Source organism: Mustela nivalis (genome assembly GCF_964662115.1).
Source record: "Mustela nivalis genome assembly, chromosome: X".
Taxonomy (NCBI): Eukaryota; Metazoa; Chordata; class Mammalia; order Carnivora; family Mustelidae; genus Mustela; species Mustela nivalis.
The window spans coordinates 106026691-106045321 of NC_139040.1; the positions used below are offsets into that span (position 1 = coordinate 106026691).

General features: G+C 37.6%; 1 protein-coding gene across 1 annotated transcript in view; it reads left to right on the forward strand.

Moving 5' to 3' along the window:
- The window catches only part of DMD (dystrophin), a 2004585-nt gene that overhangs the window by 741397 nt on the left and 1244557 nt on the right, over positions 1 to 18631 (forward strand). Inside the window, exon 26 of the mRNA XM_082716529.1 lies at positions 12503 to 12673. Coding sequence (XP_082572655.1) covers positions 12503 to 12673 — 171 coding nt within the window. The remainder of the gene's footprint in view (positions 1 to 12502; positions 12674 to 18631) is intronic.

An 18631-nucleotide genomic window follows, 5' to 3' on the forward strand; every position in this document is an offset into this window, starting at 1 on the left:
CCTATTGAATATCTTCCTTCCTCCTACGTCAAAAATATATTTCTTTCTTCTACTGAATCATTTCCATCGGTAGGGAATTATGCTGCCATTAATATCTCCTGCCATTAGAAAAGATAGCCATTTGGAGTGCCAGGCGGCTCAGTTGGGGGAATATATGAGTCTTGCTCATGGGATTCTAAGTTCAAACCCCACATTGTGTGTAGAGATTACTTAAAAATAAAATAAAAAAAAATACCCCCTTTGCCTCACATTTCCTCCACCTCACCTCTCCATATCTATTCCCCTTTATAGAAACTCTTTGCATACCACTCATCCAATTCTTTCTTGAATGATCCCTAATCAAGCTTTGATCCTCATCACTACACTGAAACAGTTTTTGTCATGGTCACCAGTAAATTCAGATTATCAAATCCATTGTTTAGTCTTTATATTTGTTTGATTGGCTTCTGTGTCATCACTTTCTGTTGGTTCTCTCTTAGTCTGCCTTGAATTTCCATGACCACTCTTAATACCTTTGGTGATTCCTTTGCCTTGACCTCTAAACTTGAAATAATTCCAGGGCTCCGTCTTTGGGCTTTTCTTCCTTATCACCACTTACTCCTTAGGTAAACTCATTCAGCTTTATGGCTTTAAATGTTATCTATAAGTTGTTGCTTCAACAATTTTATTATAATCTGGACCTTTTTCATGAATTCTAGACCTGCATATCCAGCTCCCTACTCAATACCTCCATATTGATGAATAGACAAACTAAATCTAGCATGTACCCCAAATTCCTTACATACTCTTCAATCTGCTACTTTGATTTCCTAGAACAACAAGTGACAACTCCATCTTTCCATTTATCCAAGGCAAAACCCTTGAGTCACGTCTTCTCATCTCCTTTTGCCTTTGTGGGAACTATGCAATCTAGCACCATATACCAAAGTACTTGGGAGGAGTCTCGCTCACCTATGAATGAAGTAATATTCATACAGACCTCAGTCCTGCCTGTATTCCCTGCAGTAGTCCATTAACCAGTTCCAGCCCCCTTCAGCCAGGGTCTGGTAGCCCATGCAGAACAATGACTTAGACAATCATTCATGGAAAAGAGAGCCTTAGTGCAAGTCCAGGAGTCTATTGGAGAAGATGCAATGTACTATTGGAACAACAACAAAAAAATCCAAGAATGGATGCATTGGAGGGGGTAAAAGGAAAAGTTTGGCTTTACTTGTATCACTCCTCCCCCTAAGGCTGCATAGCTCCATGTCAAGAGAACCCTTGTTAGAATCATGATTTCTCCCACATGGAAAAGTGAGACCATGTGAGTGAGTACCCAGCTTCCCTAGCTATGCAGGACATTGCCAAAAAGTCACATTTCTCTCTCCTCAATCCATAGTACTGAGTTGTGAGCTATATTACTGAGGGCTAATGAGCAGCTGGAAGAACAGCCACCAGGTCTGGGGATTCTATTAAAAGTGTACAGGTCATAGTAATATCACTGAGCCCTTCACAAGCTTTGCCCATCAGCTGCTGAGGTCACTCTGCCCAGTGATCTCCCCAATTTCCCACAGCACTACCAGTGTCCTGTATGACACCCCCACATACATCCCAAAACTGTGGCTGGCTTTCAGTGCATACTGTGGATGGTGGCCAGGACATGCTTTTGTAGGAAGCTAATGAGCATGCACAGAAGTTTGGCCTTAATCTTCAGGCCTTGGAGAGACCACAAACCTAAGCATTTAGCACCAGTCTTGGAAAGGAAAAGGGAGGCTGTCAATACCTCTTTAGTCTGGCTTTTTGCAGGATAAAGAGAAGCCATGCAAGCTTAAGAATTCTGCCACAAGAGGGAGCCAGAATTGTGGAACAGTCATATTCATAGAGGGTCTCAGATAGCCTCAGAATCCCTAGTGGTGTTGACAGAAGGTATTTCTCTTCTGATGGCATGTAGTAAAGACTAGAGGAGGTGATTTTTACAGTGAATGCAAAGACAGTGTTACCAGACGTCAAGGAGCATGGAGAATCAAGAATCATGCTACTACCAAAGGGTCATAATAATTTTCCAGTAACCAACCTTAAGGACATGGAGATCTGCCACTCATCTGTTGAAAATAGTTGCTCTAAGAAAATTCAGTGAGCTGTAGGAAAACAAAGACTATTAAATTACATTAGGAAACCAATAAAGGAACACAATGAGAAGTGTAAAAAAATAAAAATCATGAAGAAAAAACACAATGGATATCTGAGAGCTGAAGAATACAGTGGAAGAAATGGGAAACGTAATAAACAGCCTTAATAGAATGGATCAACTGGAAGAAAAAAATCTGTGAAGTAGAAGACAGGACTTACAAAGTTGTCTGGTCAGAGGAGAATGAAAAGAAGAAGTGGGGAAAAAAAAAAAAGTATGTGCCCTATGGAACACTATCAAGAAAAGTAATTTGTGAATTATTAGAGTCCCAGAATGAGAAAAGAGGGGTAATGGGGGCAGAAAGCTTATTTATGGAAATAATGTCTTCAGACTTCTCAAATCTGGAGAGAGATTTGACCGTCCATGAATTCATGAGGCTTTTAGGTCACCAAAAAAAAAAAAAAAATCAATTCAGAAACATATTTCCCAAGAGACATCAAAAATGAAAAAGTCATTTATTTTATCAGCAAAATAAGCTCATTTGGGAAGAGTAGAGGAGATGCACCTTGGAACAATTAAGCTGTAGGAAAACATAGGCACATCTGAAAAGACCAAAGCAAGGTCAGCTTTTTTTAGGTTTCAGGGTAAAATTTAGGTAGATTGTTTGGAACAGGAGGTAAGGGTGTGGTGGTTTCTCATTGGCTGCAGGCATTGTTTAGCAAATTGTTCAGGGGGTAGGGAGAGAGCTTCCTCTTCCTGCTGGTTATGAGGCCACAGGGAATGGTGCATGGGTGACAGCTCCCCCTTTAGGGCTTCATGACTGTTTTAATGAGGTTTCCCATACTCATTTTCATACTTTTTGCCTACAAGAGAACCTCATAAAGTCTTCACTGGATTTCTCAGTGGAAACTTTACATGCCAGGAGGGAGTGAGGATATATACTTAAAGTGCTGAGCAGAAAAAAAAAGTGCTAACCTAGAAAATACTATCTGGCCAAGTAGTCTTTCAAAAATGAAGGAGAGATAAAGTCTCTTATAGACACACAAATGCTAAAGAAGTTCATCATTACTATATCCACCTTAGAAGAAATGTTGAAAGAAGTTCAAGTTGAAATTAAAGGATATTAGTTAGTGGTATGAAGACATATGAAAATATACTGCACACTGTATACACTGCATTAATAGAATGAAATATTTTTAAAAAATATATTTCAGTAGATGCAGAAAAAGCATTTGACAAAATTGCCAGTTTGACACCCTTTCATGATAAAAACTTAATGAATTCTGTATAAGAGGAATGCCCTTGACCATAGTAGAAACCATATATGTCAACTTTGCAGCCAGTATCACACTCAGTAGTGAAAAGCAGAAAACTTTTCCTCTAAGATTAGACAAGGGTGCCCACTCTCAGCACTGCTATTTAACATAGTCCTGGAAATTCTAACAAAAGCAATTAGGAAAGAAAAAGAAATAAAGACATCCAAATTAGAAAGGAAGAAATAAAATTGTTTACAGATGATGTTTCCTCTACATAGAAAATCCTAAAGACCCCACCAAAAAAGTGTTGTAACAATAAACAAATTCAATAAAATTGCAGTATGGAAATAGTCAAATTATGGAAAGAGCCCAGATGTCCATCGGTTGATGGATAGATAGAGAAGATGTGGTACATATATACAGTGAAATATTTTTCGGTTACCCAGAAGAATAAAGTCTTGGCATTTGTAATGACGTGGATGGAGTTGGAGTATATTATACTAAGTGAAACATGTCAGAAAAGTAAATACCACGTGAATTCATTTGTGTGGATTTTAAGAATCAAAACAAATGGGCCAACTGAGTAGCTCAGTCATTAAGCGTCTGACTCTTGATTTCAGCTCAGGTCATGATCTTAGGGTTGTGAGAGTGAGCCCCACATGGGACTCCAGGCCCAGCACAGAGCCTGCTTAAGATTCTGTCTATTACTCTTCGTCTGCCCTGCTGCACTCATGTGCATGAATGCTGTCTAAATACATACATACATACATATATACATACATACATAAATACAGATCATCATAGGGGAAGGGAAAAAAAAGAGGGTGCTAGAGGGGAGGTGGGCAGGGGATGGGCTACAATCCTGATGGATATTAAGGAGGGCACATGTGATGAAAACTGAATGTTCTGTGTAAATGATGAAACACTAAATTCGACTCCTGAAACAAATGTTAAATTATATGATAACTAACTAGAATTTAAATATAAACCTGGAAAAAATTGCAGTACACAAAATCAATGTATAGAACTATGCAGAAATGAGTTATATTTCTGTACAATAACAACAAAATATCTGAGAAAGAAATAAAACAACCCCTTTTATGATAGTATCAAAAACAAAAGAGTTAAGGATTAAGTTTAGCCAAGGTGGTGAAAGATCTGTACTATGAAAACTATAGAACTTCAATGAAAGAAATTGAAGAAGGGGGTGCCTGGGTGGCTCAGTGGGTTAAGTCCACTTAGAGTGGTTCTACTCTAGGCTTTGCTGGTAGATATAAAATAAACACAGACAACTGTCACAAGTAGGGCAGTACACACAGAATATCAGCTGTAGAAACCATTTCAAAATATAAATTTGCAGGTGCCTGGGTGGCTCAGTGGGTTAAGCCTCTGCCTTTGGCTCAGGTCATGATCTCAGGGTCCTGGGATCGAGCCCTGCATTGGGCTTTCTGCTTGGTGGGGAGCCTGCCCCTCCAACCCTGCCTGCCTCTCTGCCTGCTTGTGATCTCTCTCTGTCAAATGAATAAATAAAATCTTTAAAAAAAAAAAAAGAAATTGAAGAAGACACAAGTAAATGAAAAGATATCCTGTTTTCATGGATCAAAAGAGTTCATATTCTTAAAATGTTCATACTACCCAAAGCCATTTATAGAGCCATTGCAATCCCTATCAAAATTCTAAGGATTTTTTTTTTCTCAGAAATGAAACAGGTGTTCTTAAAATTTGTGCAGAACCTCAAAAGACCCCATGTGACCAAAACCATCTTGACAAAGAACAAAGTCAGAGGCATCACACTTTTGATTTCAAGCTATATTACAAAACTGTAGTAATAAAAACAATATGGTACTGACATAAAACTAGACACACAGATGAATGAAGGAATTGAGAGTCCAGAAATAAACCCTCATGTGTCCAGTCAACTAACATTTGGCAAGAGAATCAAAGATAACCAATGGGAAAAGGATAAATCTCTTCAATAAATGGTATTGGGAAGACTGGACTATCATATGGAAGAATGCAATTAAATTCCTATCTTACACCACAAAAATTAATGAAAAATCTCAATTTCTTCCTGGTTCAATTTTGGGAGTTTATAGTTTTCCAGGAATGCATCCATTTCATCTAGGTTGCTTAGCTTATTGGCGTATAACTGTTGATAATAACTTCTGATGATTGTTTCTACTTCCTTGGTGTTAGTTGTGATATCTCCCTTTTCATTCATAATTATATGAATTTGGGCTTTCTCTCTTCTCTTTTGGATTAGTGTGGCCAATGGTTTATTGATCTTATTGATTCTTTCAAAAAACCAGCTTCTAGTTTCATTGATACGTTCTAATGTATCTCTGGTTTCTACCTCATTGATCTCAGCTCTAATCTTGATGATTTCCCTTCTTATGTGTGGAGTTGGTTTGATTTGTTGTTGATTCTCCAGTTCTTTAAGGTGTAAAGACAGCTTCTGTGTTCTGGATTTTTCAATTTTTTTGAGGGAGGCTTGGATGGCTATGTATTTCCCCCTTAGGACCGCCTTTGCTGTATCCCATAGGTTTTGGACTGAAGTGTCTTCATTCTCATTGGTTTCCATGAATTGTTTCAGTTCTTCTTTGATCTCCTGGTTGATCCAAGCATTCTTAGCAAGGTGGTATTTAGCTTCCAAGTCTTTGAGTTCCTTCTGAACTTTTCCTTGTGATTGAGCTCCAGTTTCAAAGCATTGTGATCTGAGAATATGCTGCCTAGAGAAATCTGTACTTTTAATGCTATTCTGATCAAAATTCCACCAATATTTTTCAAAGAGCTAGAGCAAATAATCCAAAAATTTGTATGGAATCAGAAAAGACCTCGAATCACTAAGGAAATGTTGAAAAACAAAAATAAAACTGGGGCATCATGTTACCTGATTTCAAGCTCTACTACAAAGCTGTGATCACCAAGACAGCATGGTACTGGCATAAAAACAGACACATAGACCAGTGGAGCAGAGTAGAGAGCCCAGATATGGACCCTCAACTCTATGGTCAAATAATCTTCGAAAAAACAGGGGAAAATATACAGTGAAAAAAAGACAGTCTCTTCAATAAATGGTGCTAGGAAAACTGGACAGCTATATGTAGAAGAATGAAACTCGACCATTCTCTTACACCGTACACAAAGATAAACTCAAAATGGATAAAAGACCTCAACGTGAGACAGGAATCCATCAGAATCCTAGAGGAGAACACAGGCAGTAACCTCTTCGATATCAGCCACAGCAACTTCTTTCAAGATATGTCTCCAAAGGCAAAGGAAACAAAAGCAAAAATGAACTTTTGGGGCTTCCTCAATATCAAAAGCTTCTGCACAGCAAAGGCAACAGTCAAGAAAACAAAGAGGCAACCCACAGAATGGGAGAAGATATTTGCAAATGACAGTACAGACAAAAAGGTTGATATCCAGGATCTATAAAGAACTCCTCAAACTCAACACACACAAAACAGGCAATCATATCAAAAAACAGGCAGAAGATATGAACAGACACTTCTCCAGTGAAGACATACTAATGGTTATCAGACACATGAAAAAATCTTCATCATCACTAGCCATCAGGGAGATTCAAATTAAAACCACATTGAGATGCCACCTTACACCAGTTAGAATGGCCAAAATTAGCAAGACAGGAAACAACATGTGTTGGAGAGGATGTGGAGAAAGAGGAACCCTCTTACACTGTTGGTGGGAATGCAAGTTGGTGCAGTTACTTTGGAGAACAGTGTGGAGATTCCTCAAGAAATTAAAAATAGAACTTCCCTATGACCCTGCAATTGCACTCCTGGGTATTTACCCCAAAGATACTGATATAGTGAAAAGAAGGGCCATCTGTACCTCAATGTTTGTAGCAGCAAATGACCACGGTTGCCAAACTGTGGAAAGAACCAAGATGCCCTTCAACAGACAAATGGATAAGGAAGATGTGGTCCATATACACTAGGGAGTATTATGCCTCCATCAGAAAGGATGAATACCAAATATTTTTAGCAACATGGACGGGACTGGAAGAGATTATGCTGAGTGAAATAAGTCAAGCAGAGAGTCAATTATCATATGGTTTCACTTATTTGTGGAGCATAACAAATAGCATAGAGGACAAGGGGAGTTAGAGAGGAGAAGGGATTTGAGGGAAATTGGAAGGGGAGGTGAACCATGAGAGACTATGGACTCTGAAAAACGAAAGGGCGGGGGATGGGAGGTTGGGGGAACCAGGTGGTGGGTATTAGAGAGGGCACGGATTGCATGCAGCACTGGGTGTGGTGCAAAAACAATGAATAGTGTTACACTGAAAATAAATTTAAAAATTAAAAAAAAAATTAATGCGAAATGTGTGAAAGACTTAAAAGACCTGAAACCATAAAACTTGGAAGAAAACAGGGAGGATATTTTTTGACATTGGTCTTGGCAGTGATATTTTCAATACGACACCAATGTAGAAACAACAAAAGAAAAATAAGTGGAACTACTTCAAACCAAAGAGTATAGATGTACATCAAAAGAGACAATTAACAAAATTAAAGACAACCTACAGAATGGGAAAAAATACTTTCAAACCATGTATCTTTTGGGGGTTATCAGCTAAAATACATAAGGAACTTATACAGCTCAGTAGCAAAACACAATATGGTTTTAAAATAGAGAAACTGAATAGATACTCTTTCTAAAGATGACATGAAAATGTCCAAAAGTTACATGAAGAGATGCTCACCATCACTAATAAACAGAGAAATGCAAATCAAAACCACACTGAGGAATGACCTCACATTGATAGAATGGCTATCATCAAAAAGGGCAAGAGGAGTACCTGGGTGGCTCAGTGGGTTAAAGCCTCTGCCTTTGGCTCAGGTCATGATCCCAGGGTGCTGGGACCAAGCCCCAGCTCTCTGCTGGGCAGGGAGCCTGCTTCCCCCTCTCTCTCTGCCTGCCTCTCTTCCTACTTGTGATCTCTGTCAAATAAATAAATAAAATCTTAAAATAAAAAAGGCAAGAAATAACAAATGTTGGTGAGGATGTGGAGAGAAGGGAACCCTTGTGCACTCTTGGTGGGGGTGTAAATTGTTGCAGTCACTATGGAAAACAGTATGAGGGTTCCTCAGAAGAATTAAAAATAGAGCTATCTTATGTATTTCCAAGGGAAATGAAATAGGAATCTTGAAGAGATACTTGGACCCCCATGTTCATTACAGCATTATTCACAATAGTTACGATATGGAAACATCCTAAGTATACAGCTGTGGATGACCAAATAAAGAAGATGAGGGGTACCTATACATATATGTGTGTGTGTATACTTATATACATATGTACATACAATGGAGCATTATTCAGACATGAGAAACAAGAAAATCATGCAGTTTGCTTAAATTTGGCTGGACTTTGAGGGCATGGTGTTAAGTGATATAAATCAGAGGAAAAAAAAATTTTGTGCAATCCTGCTTATATGTGGAATCTAAGAAAGCTGAACTCTAGAACAGAGTAGTGGTGGTGATTGACAGGGCTAGGGTGTGGGCAAATGTAAATATTTCAGTCAAATGTTACATACAAACTTCCAGTTATACACAGAGTAAGTTCATGGGATTTAATATACAACATGGTGACTATAGTTTGCAATGCTTTATTGTATACTTGAACATTACCAAGAGAGTAGATCTTAAGTGTTCTCATCATGAAAAGAAAAAAAATGGTAATCATGTGAGGTAATAGAGGTATTAAGCACTCCTATTTGGTAATCGTTTCACAATATATATGTGTATCAAATACTCACACTGAACACCTTAAACTTATACCATGTTATATGTCAATTATACCTAAATAAAGCTGGGGTGGAGGGGGAAGTGAAATGAGGAAGGACAGTGCTGAATATTCGATTTAAAAATTCTGGAATGGGGAACATGAAGAACTTTTTGTTTTATATCTGAGGTGCGGCTCTGTAATCTGAAATTGCAGGGCATAGATTGGGCAATTTAATGCTAGAATGCCAACATCGGTAATATGATACAGGTAAGGGGGAAATTGTCCAAACCTTTTCATAGAAATCCTTCTAAAATATGAAACACCAAAAATTCATATCTCTGGCTCATCAGGCATAGAGCTGTGGAATGTTAAGTTCGGAAAAGACCTTGGAAATCACCTTGTCCAACTGTTAGATAAGTTATAGAGCAGAGATAAAGAAAAATGAGGTGATATCTCCAGGTTCACTTAACTTGCTAATGACTTGAGTCCGGGTATCCTGAATGCAAAGCTGATGTTTTTGCCAATACATTTGTGCTGTCACCTAAGAATGACTTCCCACCTGCTTTTCCTCTAAAAACAAAAAACAAAAACAAAACAAAACAAAAAAAAACAGAACACTCCTGATCCCTTCCTTCCAGTGTAGTGTAATAGCATGCAGTGTGTGTGTGTGTGTGTGTGTGTGTGTGTGTGTGTGTGTTTTAACTACAAGACTTTGGCTAAGTTCCATTAGTCATTCTAATATTATTGTCACTTTGCCAACTGTCTGAAAAGATTATAGGAGCACAGCCAAGTAGAAATTGAGCAACCTGTTTTCTTACACTACTTATAGGCTCATTGGTTATGCAAATAGCCTTTATACTTTAATTAGTTTAACTGTTAGACATATTGTTCTAGCTATGCCACAGTGAAGCATTTATTTACATTTCAGTAGATCAGGCACTACATTCACCAAGGAAAGTAAAGAACTTAAAAGTTTTTTTAATTTAATTGTATGAAGCTTAAGATGCTTGGAAAAAATAAGGAAAATTAATATGGTTCTGCACATATTTAGTATTTGGTAAAGTACATACAAATTTCATTACAATAAACTATGTGTTATATATTAAGACTGTACAATTAAAACTGTTACTTTAAAGAAAGAACTCTACTTGGGATGCCTGTATGGCTCAGTGGGTTAAAGCCTCTGCCTTTGGCTCAGGTCATGATCCCAGGGTCCTGGGATCAAGCCCCGCATCGGGCTCTTTGCTCAGCAGAGAGCCTGCTTCCTCCTCTCTTTCTGCCTGCCTCTCTGCCTCCTTGTGATTTCTGTCTGTCAAATAAATAAATAAATCTTAAAAAAAAAAGAACTCTACTTAATTTCAGAGAAAAAAATTAATGGCATTGGATTATATTTCTTTTTTAAGGTGAAAGAGAAACAATATATAATCATTCTAGTACCAAACTGAGATTTTTTTGCTCAGTGTGGTACAACAGAGTGCTTTGTTAGAAGAGATTAACATGCATAATTTTCTTGTAGATATTTAAAGTTTTGCTATTTTTCTGGTTAATTAGTAATACATTCTTTCATAAAAAGTAGTTCAGAAATATATGAGAATTTAAAAGTGCACATCTCCTATTACCGCACTTACTGTTTTGCAACCTGCTTTTTTTTAAAGATTTTTTTTATTTATTTATTTGACAGAGAGAAATCACAGTAGGCAGAGAGGCAGGCAGAGAGGCAGGCAGAGAGAGAGAGAGGAGGAAGCAGGCTCCCTGCTGAGCAGAGAGCCCGATGCGGGACTCGATCCCAGGACCCTGAGATCATGACCTGAGCCGAAGGCAGCGGCTTAACCACTGAGCCACCCAGGCGCCCTGCAACCTGCTTTTTAAGCTTAAAATTATATACAGAACCACTTCCACTTCAGTACAGATGTATTAGTGCTACATAGTATCCCATTGAGTGCATATGTGTGTCTCACAGTTAGTTTAACTTATCCACAGAGGACATTTGGATCTGCTTCTGATATGTGGCTCTCTTTAAAGCTGAACTGAGTAGTTTTCATGCCACTTTGTATTTCTGTGGTATTTGTTGTGATCTTTCCTCTCTCATTCCTAATTTTATTTATTTGGGTTCTTTCTCCTTCTCTTAAGTCTGGCTGGAGGTTTATCAGTTTTATTTTCTCTCAAAGAACCAGCTCCTAGTTACATTGATCTGTTCTAGTATTTTTTCCCTATATCATTGATTTCTGCTGTAATCATTATTTCCCTTTTCTGCTGGCTTTAGGCTTCATTTGTTGTTCTTTTTCTAGCTCCTTTAGGTGAAAAGTTAGTTTGTATATTTGAGATTTTTTCTTGCTTCTTGAGGTACACCTGTATTGCTATATACTCCCCTTTTAGGACTGCTTTTGCTGCATCCCAGAAGTTTTGGACTACTGTTTTTTGATTTTCACTTGTTTCCATATATTTCTTTATTTCTTCTTTAATTTCCTGGTTATCCCATTTATTCTTTAGTAGGATGTTCTTTAACCTCCATGCATTTGTGGTCTTTCCAAACTTTTTCTTGTGGCTGACTTCAAGTTTCATAGCACTGTGGTCTGAAAAGATACATGGTATGAACTCAATGTTATGTACTGGATGAGGCCTGATTTATGACCCAGTATGTGATCTGTTGTGGAGAATGTCTCATGTGCACTTGAAAAGAATATGTATTCTGCTGCTTTAGGGTGAAATATCCTGAATATATTTGTAGTCTATCTGGTCCAGAATGACATTCAAAGCCATTGTTTCATTATTGATTTTCTGTTTAGATGATTTGTCCATTGCTATAAGTGGGGTATTAAAGTCCCCTATTAATATATTATTTTCAGTAAATTTATTTATGTTTGTTATTAATTATTTTATATATTTGCGTGCTCCCATGTTGGGGACATAAATATTTACATTATTCCTGCCACTTTTTACACTGAATTTTGTATGATACATTCTTTAAAGTGAAATAGTAAAAAACAATAATAATTAAATGGAATAGACTCAGATTTATGAACATTAGAAATTGTGCCAATAAACTAACATCTCCAACTGAAATATATTATGAAAAAATTATTTTGTCTCTTCTTTATTCACAGAAAAACATAGCCATACATAATAGCTAAATTATAGTCATGGGGGAATATATTCATTTTATTATATATGTCAAGTAAATGGCTATATCTTATTTTAACATGTAAGTGATATTAAGTGTAACCAATAGCCATGAGTTATTTCCTCATTCATATAAGCTTTTTTACTTCTTGCTTCTTTTCTATCTAAGCTTTCTGTTATTTGCAGACTGTTCAGTAATAATATAATGACAATGTTTTGTGACTTTCAATATTCATGCTTTGCTTGTTGGTTTGTTTTATGGAAGGTCTATGCCAGGAAGGAAGCCTTAAAGGGAGGTTTGGATAAAACCGTAAGTCTTCAGAAAGATCTGTCAGAGATGCATGAATGGATGACGCAAGCTGAGGAAGAATACCTGGAGAGAGATTTCGAATATAAGACCCCTGATGAATTACAGACAGCAGTTGAAGAGATGAAGGTAAAATTAACCAAATAAAATGAAGCAAAGAAATTAAAAAAAAAAAAAAAGAAAGAGGCAGCGTTGCTTGACATTGTGATTCTATACTATCTGTTCTTTCCTTGGTTTAATGGTGGAAGTTGATTTTTAATGAATTCAGCTTCAAGTTTGGCATATATTATGGATTCTGAAATTTTTTCTTTATAATTTTAATGCATTGTGGTCAAAATATAAATATTGACAATCATTAGCGACATTTTCCCCATGACATCTTATAGTATTAAGCGATTGGAATCAGCTACTCACATTGGCTGTTTCTAGTGATGAAAATTCAAATGGAAAATGTGCCAAGGGTTATTGCAGTGACAGTTGAAAATGTAGCTAACAGACTATGATCGTTTGGTTTCTGAAAGGGGTTTCTGAGAATTTAGATACTAAATACTTTAGCTTATGGCCTTTAATGTGAATGAAGAGGACTGAGTTTACATGGACTTCTCAAACAGTAGGATAAGAAATAATGATTTAGGACCAAGGAAACTAGTGCATAGCAGGGACTGGGAGGTGCAGCCTGAAATAGAGTCTCTGCAGTGGCATTTCACTATGGCCTTGGACACAGGAGAGTCAATGTAATCTCTAATTTGTCATGTCTACACTGTGTCAGTTTCTAACTTGAATATATGAACTGAGAATTGAAACTTACTTGTAAGTAAATTGCCTGGCTCAGAGTTGGTATTCAAAGACCCTATGGTAGAATGAAGGGTACTGAATGTATTTCATTCCATTCCCTCCCAAGCTATTCCAAGTGGATCACATGGCGTTAGTCACATATAAAATGTAAAATTAAAACATATAGGCAAGATTGTATTTAAACAGTAATAGTTTTCAGGGTATTAAAAGCTGAATAATTGGAGTGCCTGGGTGGCTCAGTGGGTTAAAGCCTCTGCCTTCAGCTCGGGTCATGATCCCAGGACCCTGGGATCAAGCCCTGAGTCAGGCTCTCTGCTCGGCAGGGAGCCTGCTTCCTCTTCTCTCTCTGCCTGCCTCTCTGCCTGCTTGTGATCTTTGTCTGTCAAATAAATAAATAAAATCTTTTTAAAAAACCTTAATAATTATTGTAATCTAATAATACCACATATCATTCATTCATTTAAGCCACTAACATTAATTGTATAGTAACTATATGCTAAGTACCCTTTTAGACACCAACTATAGTGGTGAGCAAGACATATAAAGGACCTGACTTCTTGGAACTTACAATCTAGTGTGGGGAGAGCAGGCAGTGAATGGAGAAATAAACTCATATGAGGTCACGGTAGTTTGCCTAACAAGTAAACCAAGAATATAAAATAAAAAAATAATTAGGATTTAAGTGAAAGTTGGAGGTGGTAATATGCTATTTTAGGAAGGATTGAGGTATAGGAAATTTGTGAGGCATTAAAACCTGAGATTTGAATCCTAAGAAAAAATCAGCCTTCAAAAACAAACAAACAAAAACACACAAACAAAACCTATGGAAGAACATTTCAGTCAGAGGTAAGAGCTGCTACAAAGACCTTAAGGCTACTGGGAAGAGAAAGAGGCCTGCCAGTCTGCACAGAGTAAAGCAGGATAAATCCCCAGAGATGATTTTGAGGGAGCGAGGGAGGCACATGCTAACAGGAATTTTGTAGGATTGGGGAAGTTCATGAGAAGTGAAATGGGAAAGCCACGGGACAGGTTCAAACAAGAGACTCTAATGATTTTAAATTTGAATGTGGGGAGATCACTCATAGGAAAATTATATCACCATAGGTAGTGAGAGCTACTAGATACTTTGGAAGCAAAATAGACCTCAGTGCTTTTTGCTGATCTGAAAACTAAAGTCCCCAGCTAGATGAAGAATTTACTCATAGTCACAGGCTTTATCTGTGGTAGAACCAAGAATACTGAATATATGTCATGCCACCCCATCCCACACCATTCCATCCCACGATGTTCCAAACTGTTCTATTTTTTCTTTTGTTTCCTTTTAGAGTCATGTGCCATCCCTGTTGCCTTCCATCTTACATCCCATTCTCCAAGTGGCTGTTTTTCTCACTTCCTCTAATACTTTGTAGCCACTGCCTGGGATCCCTAAGTAGATAACCAGCAGTGAGCTTGTGTTCAGCTGCTGTACTTCTCCCAATTCCTCTGTTTGGCTCTGGCCCTCTTCTGGCCCTCTTCGCTCTCTGCCTAACAGTTTGCCTATCCCGCTAACCACCCAGGCAGATCCTTTTCTCTTTTCCAGTGCTAGAGAGAAAACTGTCTCAAATTTTGAAATTTTGCACACAGTTCTTGAAATGAATAACCCAACCAATTAGTCCACGTTGACTTGATTAAATAATTGATCGAGCTACAAAATTGCTCAAGGATGGGGTAATTCTGAAAAGAGGGAAAGCTCAGGCAGCTTCTGACAACAACAGCCAGGGAAGTTGGCAACAAGATCCAATTTCTTGTACTTTTTTGCCTTCCAGTCAAGATAATCTCTTTAGGTTTGTTTAACTACCTAGAAGGCAGTGATGGTAACTTGTCCAGGCTTCCACCTGTGCTCACGTTGAGAGTAAATTTATCTTTATTATCAAATGAAACTGGCAGACCTACTCAGACACTTTTTCCTAATTTACTAGAGAAAAAGTAGTTTATTTACTTTTATTTCCTGTGTTTTACTTGAAAATGATTATGCTATTTTCCTGACTTCTTTCCCCCAGTAAGTAAAACTTTTCAATGAACATGAAAGAGTTTCTAAGAGTGTTTTATAAACATTATCTGATTTGAAAATTCTGTTGGAGTTCTACAAAGAATAAATGGCGAAACTTTATATTAACCTTATTACAAATTTCTGAAATTTCAGTGTTAATTATTTTCTTCTTTATTTTGTTTTAAATTTACACTATTATAACTCTAGTCCTCATGCTTACCAGAATTGCATAAATGTATTTACTGTTCTCATTGTATGACAGACTAGAATGTGACTGTTACAATTGAGTGAGCATCTCAGTCACCTTAAAGGACTAGTTAAAACAGAGATTTCTAGGCCTCACCCCAGAATCTCTGATTTACTGAGTCTGGGGTGGGACCTTAGAATTTTAACCTCTAACAAACTTCCAGATGATGCCAGGAAACAAGTTCCAAAGTGGTTCCAAGAAACTGTACTTTGAGAACCACTGGTTTGGGGTATTGGCAATGAAAGGTGTCTCAGCATATAATGGATAGATTCATGGAAATAAAGGGAAGAAAAAAATACATCATTTCTGATGAGGATTACATCTAAATTATACCACTCATTTAGTTTTCTGCCTTTTATTTCAGTGGAGAAATTTTATTTCCATTTCTCCTCTAAATGTTTCCCAGATTCTAAGCTTTTTTTTTTTTTTTTTTTTTTTTTTTTAAGAATTTATGAAAGCCAGAAAAAAAAAAGGAAGAATGAAGTGTTTTTCCATTCTGCATTTTTGGTAGTTGTGTAGGTTGTTTGTAACTTGTATAAAATGTAATTTCATTCATTGGATCCAGCACAGAATGCTTCTTCATTTCACAGAGGATTTGAGATGGAGTTAACCGAAACTATGGGAAAGAAAGGATGTAGTTTCCAGGATGGCTTTCTTAAACACTTTGAAACTCGGTTTTCTGATGTCAAATATAGAGATGACAAAATTCATCTCACAAGGTTTTCTTAAAGATGCAATGAAGTCACACATATAGCTTGTCTGACACGGCACACAGTGGCACATAGTTAGTGATTAATGGTTGTCAGAATTGTTTGTAAGCTAAAATTACTATAGTCAAAATATGGTTTGGGGCGTCTGGGTGGCTCAGTGGGTTAAAGCCTCTGCCTTCAGCTCAGGTCATGGTCCCAGGGTCCTGGGATCGAGCCCCGCATCAGGCTCTCTGCTCAGCAGGGAGCCTGCTTCCTTCTCTCTCTCTCTCTGCCTGCCTCTCTGCCTACTTGTGATCTCTGTCTGTCAAATAAATAAATAAAATCTTTAAAAAAAAATATGGTTTGTGTAGAAATAAACCTTATGTTCAGTAATGCCAAAAAGAGACTTAAGAATTTTGAGCTAAAAATTTTAATCAATTACATCAAAATCCATGAAGGTAATCACTTAATATTCAAAATATCTTGGCATTTGCCATCATATTATATACTTTTGAGGCACCGTGAGAATAAATCCAAAGGCATAGATTACTTTTGTTGAAAAATACAAAGGCATTTTATAGCTGACCTTGTCTATTTCTTGCCCATCTCACCTTACTTTACTACACTGCATGTAGGCCCAGCTTCCCCCTGCCAGCACCCACATTTATTGACATAAGGACTTTCTGTGGTTCCTGTGTCCCACTTTTCCCACCTAAGTGTCAGGCTTCACTACTATGAAATTCACATCCCTCTACCAGGCTTCAACCAATGGTGGGAGATGATGTATAAATACCCCATTTCTTCACCATTGAGTGGGATAACCCTGAGATGTATTTCCCAGAGCTTCCCAACAAGATTCATCTCTAGTCACCAACACTGGTTGCTGAGCTGAATAAGTATACCTTTATAATATCAATTTCTATACCAGTATTTGCTTTACATGGCACATAAACTACTTATGCTTGAAAGCCCATCTCAAGGCTGGCCTTTGGAGTAACTCAAATGAAAGACATATTGTGAGTGAGTGTGTGTGTGTGTGTGTGTGTGTGAGAGAGAGAGAGAGCGAGAGAGAGAGAGAAAGAGAGAGAGAGAGAGAGATACATGTGCACATCAAAAGTTGAGGAGTATAAATACCCTGCAGCTAAAGACCTCCAGCAAGATTCATGTAGTTGAACAAATTGGGTTTAGTACTCCTGGCAGTGAGGAAGAATACACACTTTGGGGAACTGTGGGTTGTAGGAGTTAGAGCATATTAGAAAGACCCTGTTGTAGCATCTGAGTTTTTGTTAGATGATTTAGGGAGAGTTGAAGAGCTTTGCTTTGGATATTATGTTGTCTGTAACCGGGAATAACTCTGTGATTGGGTGTCTTAATAAATCTGTCATAGAACGAGGGAAGACTAGAGTGAGGTTAAAGGTATAATTGATAAAGAAACAACACAGGCTCATGAAATATAGAGGTATTGTTGTCATGATCCACAGTGGTAGTAACAAAGTGGCTTTGTCGGATGCTGATACTCTGTGAAACACTTTATGTTTTATGGGAGATGACCAAAGGCATAGCTGAGGACCAGGTGAGCCCCCTTCCTTTCAGTGGCTGCTCTTCTCATCTTCCTCTTATTTGGTTACTGGATGGAAGTTTCTTTTCTCAAAATACGGTCCTGGATGTAGCATTATGAAGACTTTTCTATATTAATTATCTTTTGATTTAAATAATGATATTTGTACTGATTTCAATATTACTCATTCATTTGAGTAATTTAGAAATGATTTCAATTTTAGAATATGGGATATTTTTGTTAGTATTGAAATACATGTTTCGGGACACCTGGGTGGCTCAGTGGGTTAAAGCCTCTGCCTTCAGCTCAGGTCATGATCTCAGGGTTCTCAGATAGAGCCCCACATCAGGCTCTCTGCCCATCAGAGAGCCTGCTTCCTCCTCTCTCTCTCTCTGCCTGCCTCTCTGTCTACTTGTGATCCCACTCTGTCAAATAAATAAAATCCTTAACAAAAAAAAAAAAAAGAAAGAAAAGAAATCCATGTTTCTTGCTTGTCTAATATACATGTCTCCGTGGGCATGTATGTGTGTACATATGCACACATACACATATATGAAAGAGGGTGAGAGAGGACACCACAAACCCATACCCACATGTTGACTATTTTGCACTGCATTCTGATGAAAGAGCTCTTACATTCTGATAATAATTTTTCCTTCCAAATTCAAGTTTTAACTAAATCTGAATTTATGGAAGTGATTGTAGTCACTACTGGATTTATTTTTATTAATCTCACAGGGATCAGGAAGAAAGTATATGATATACAGGA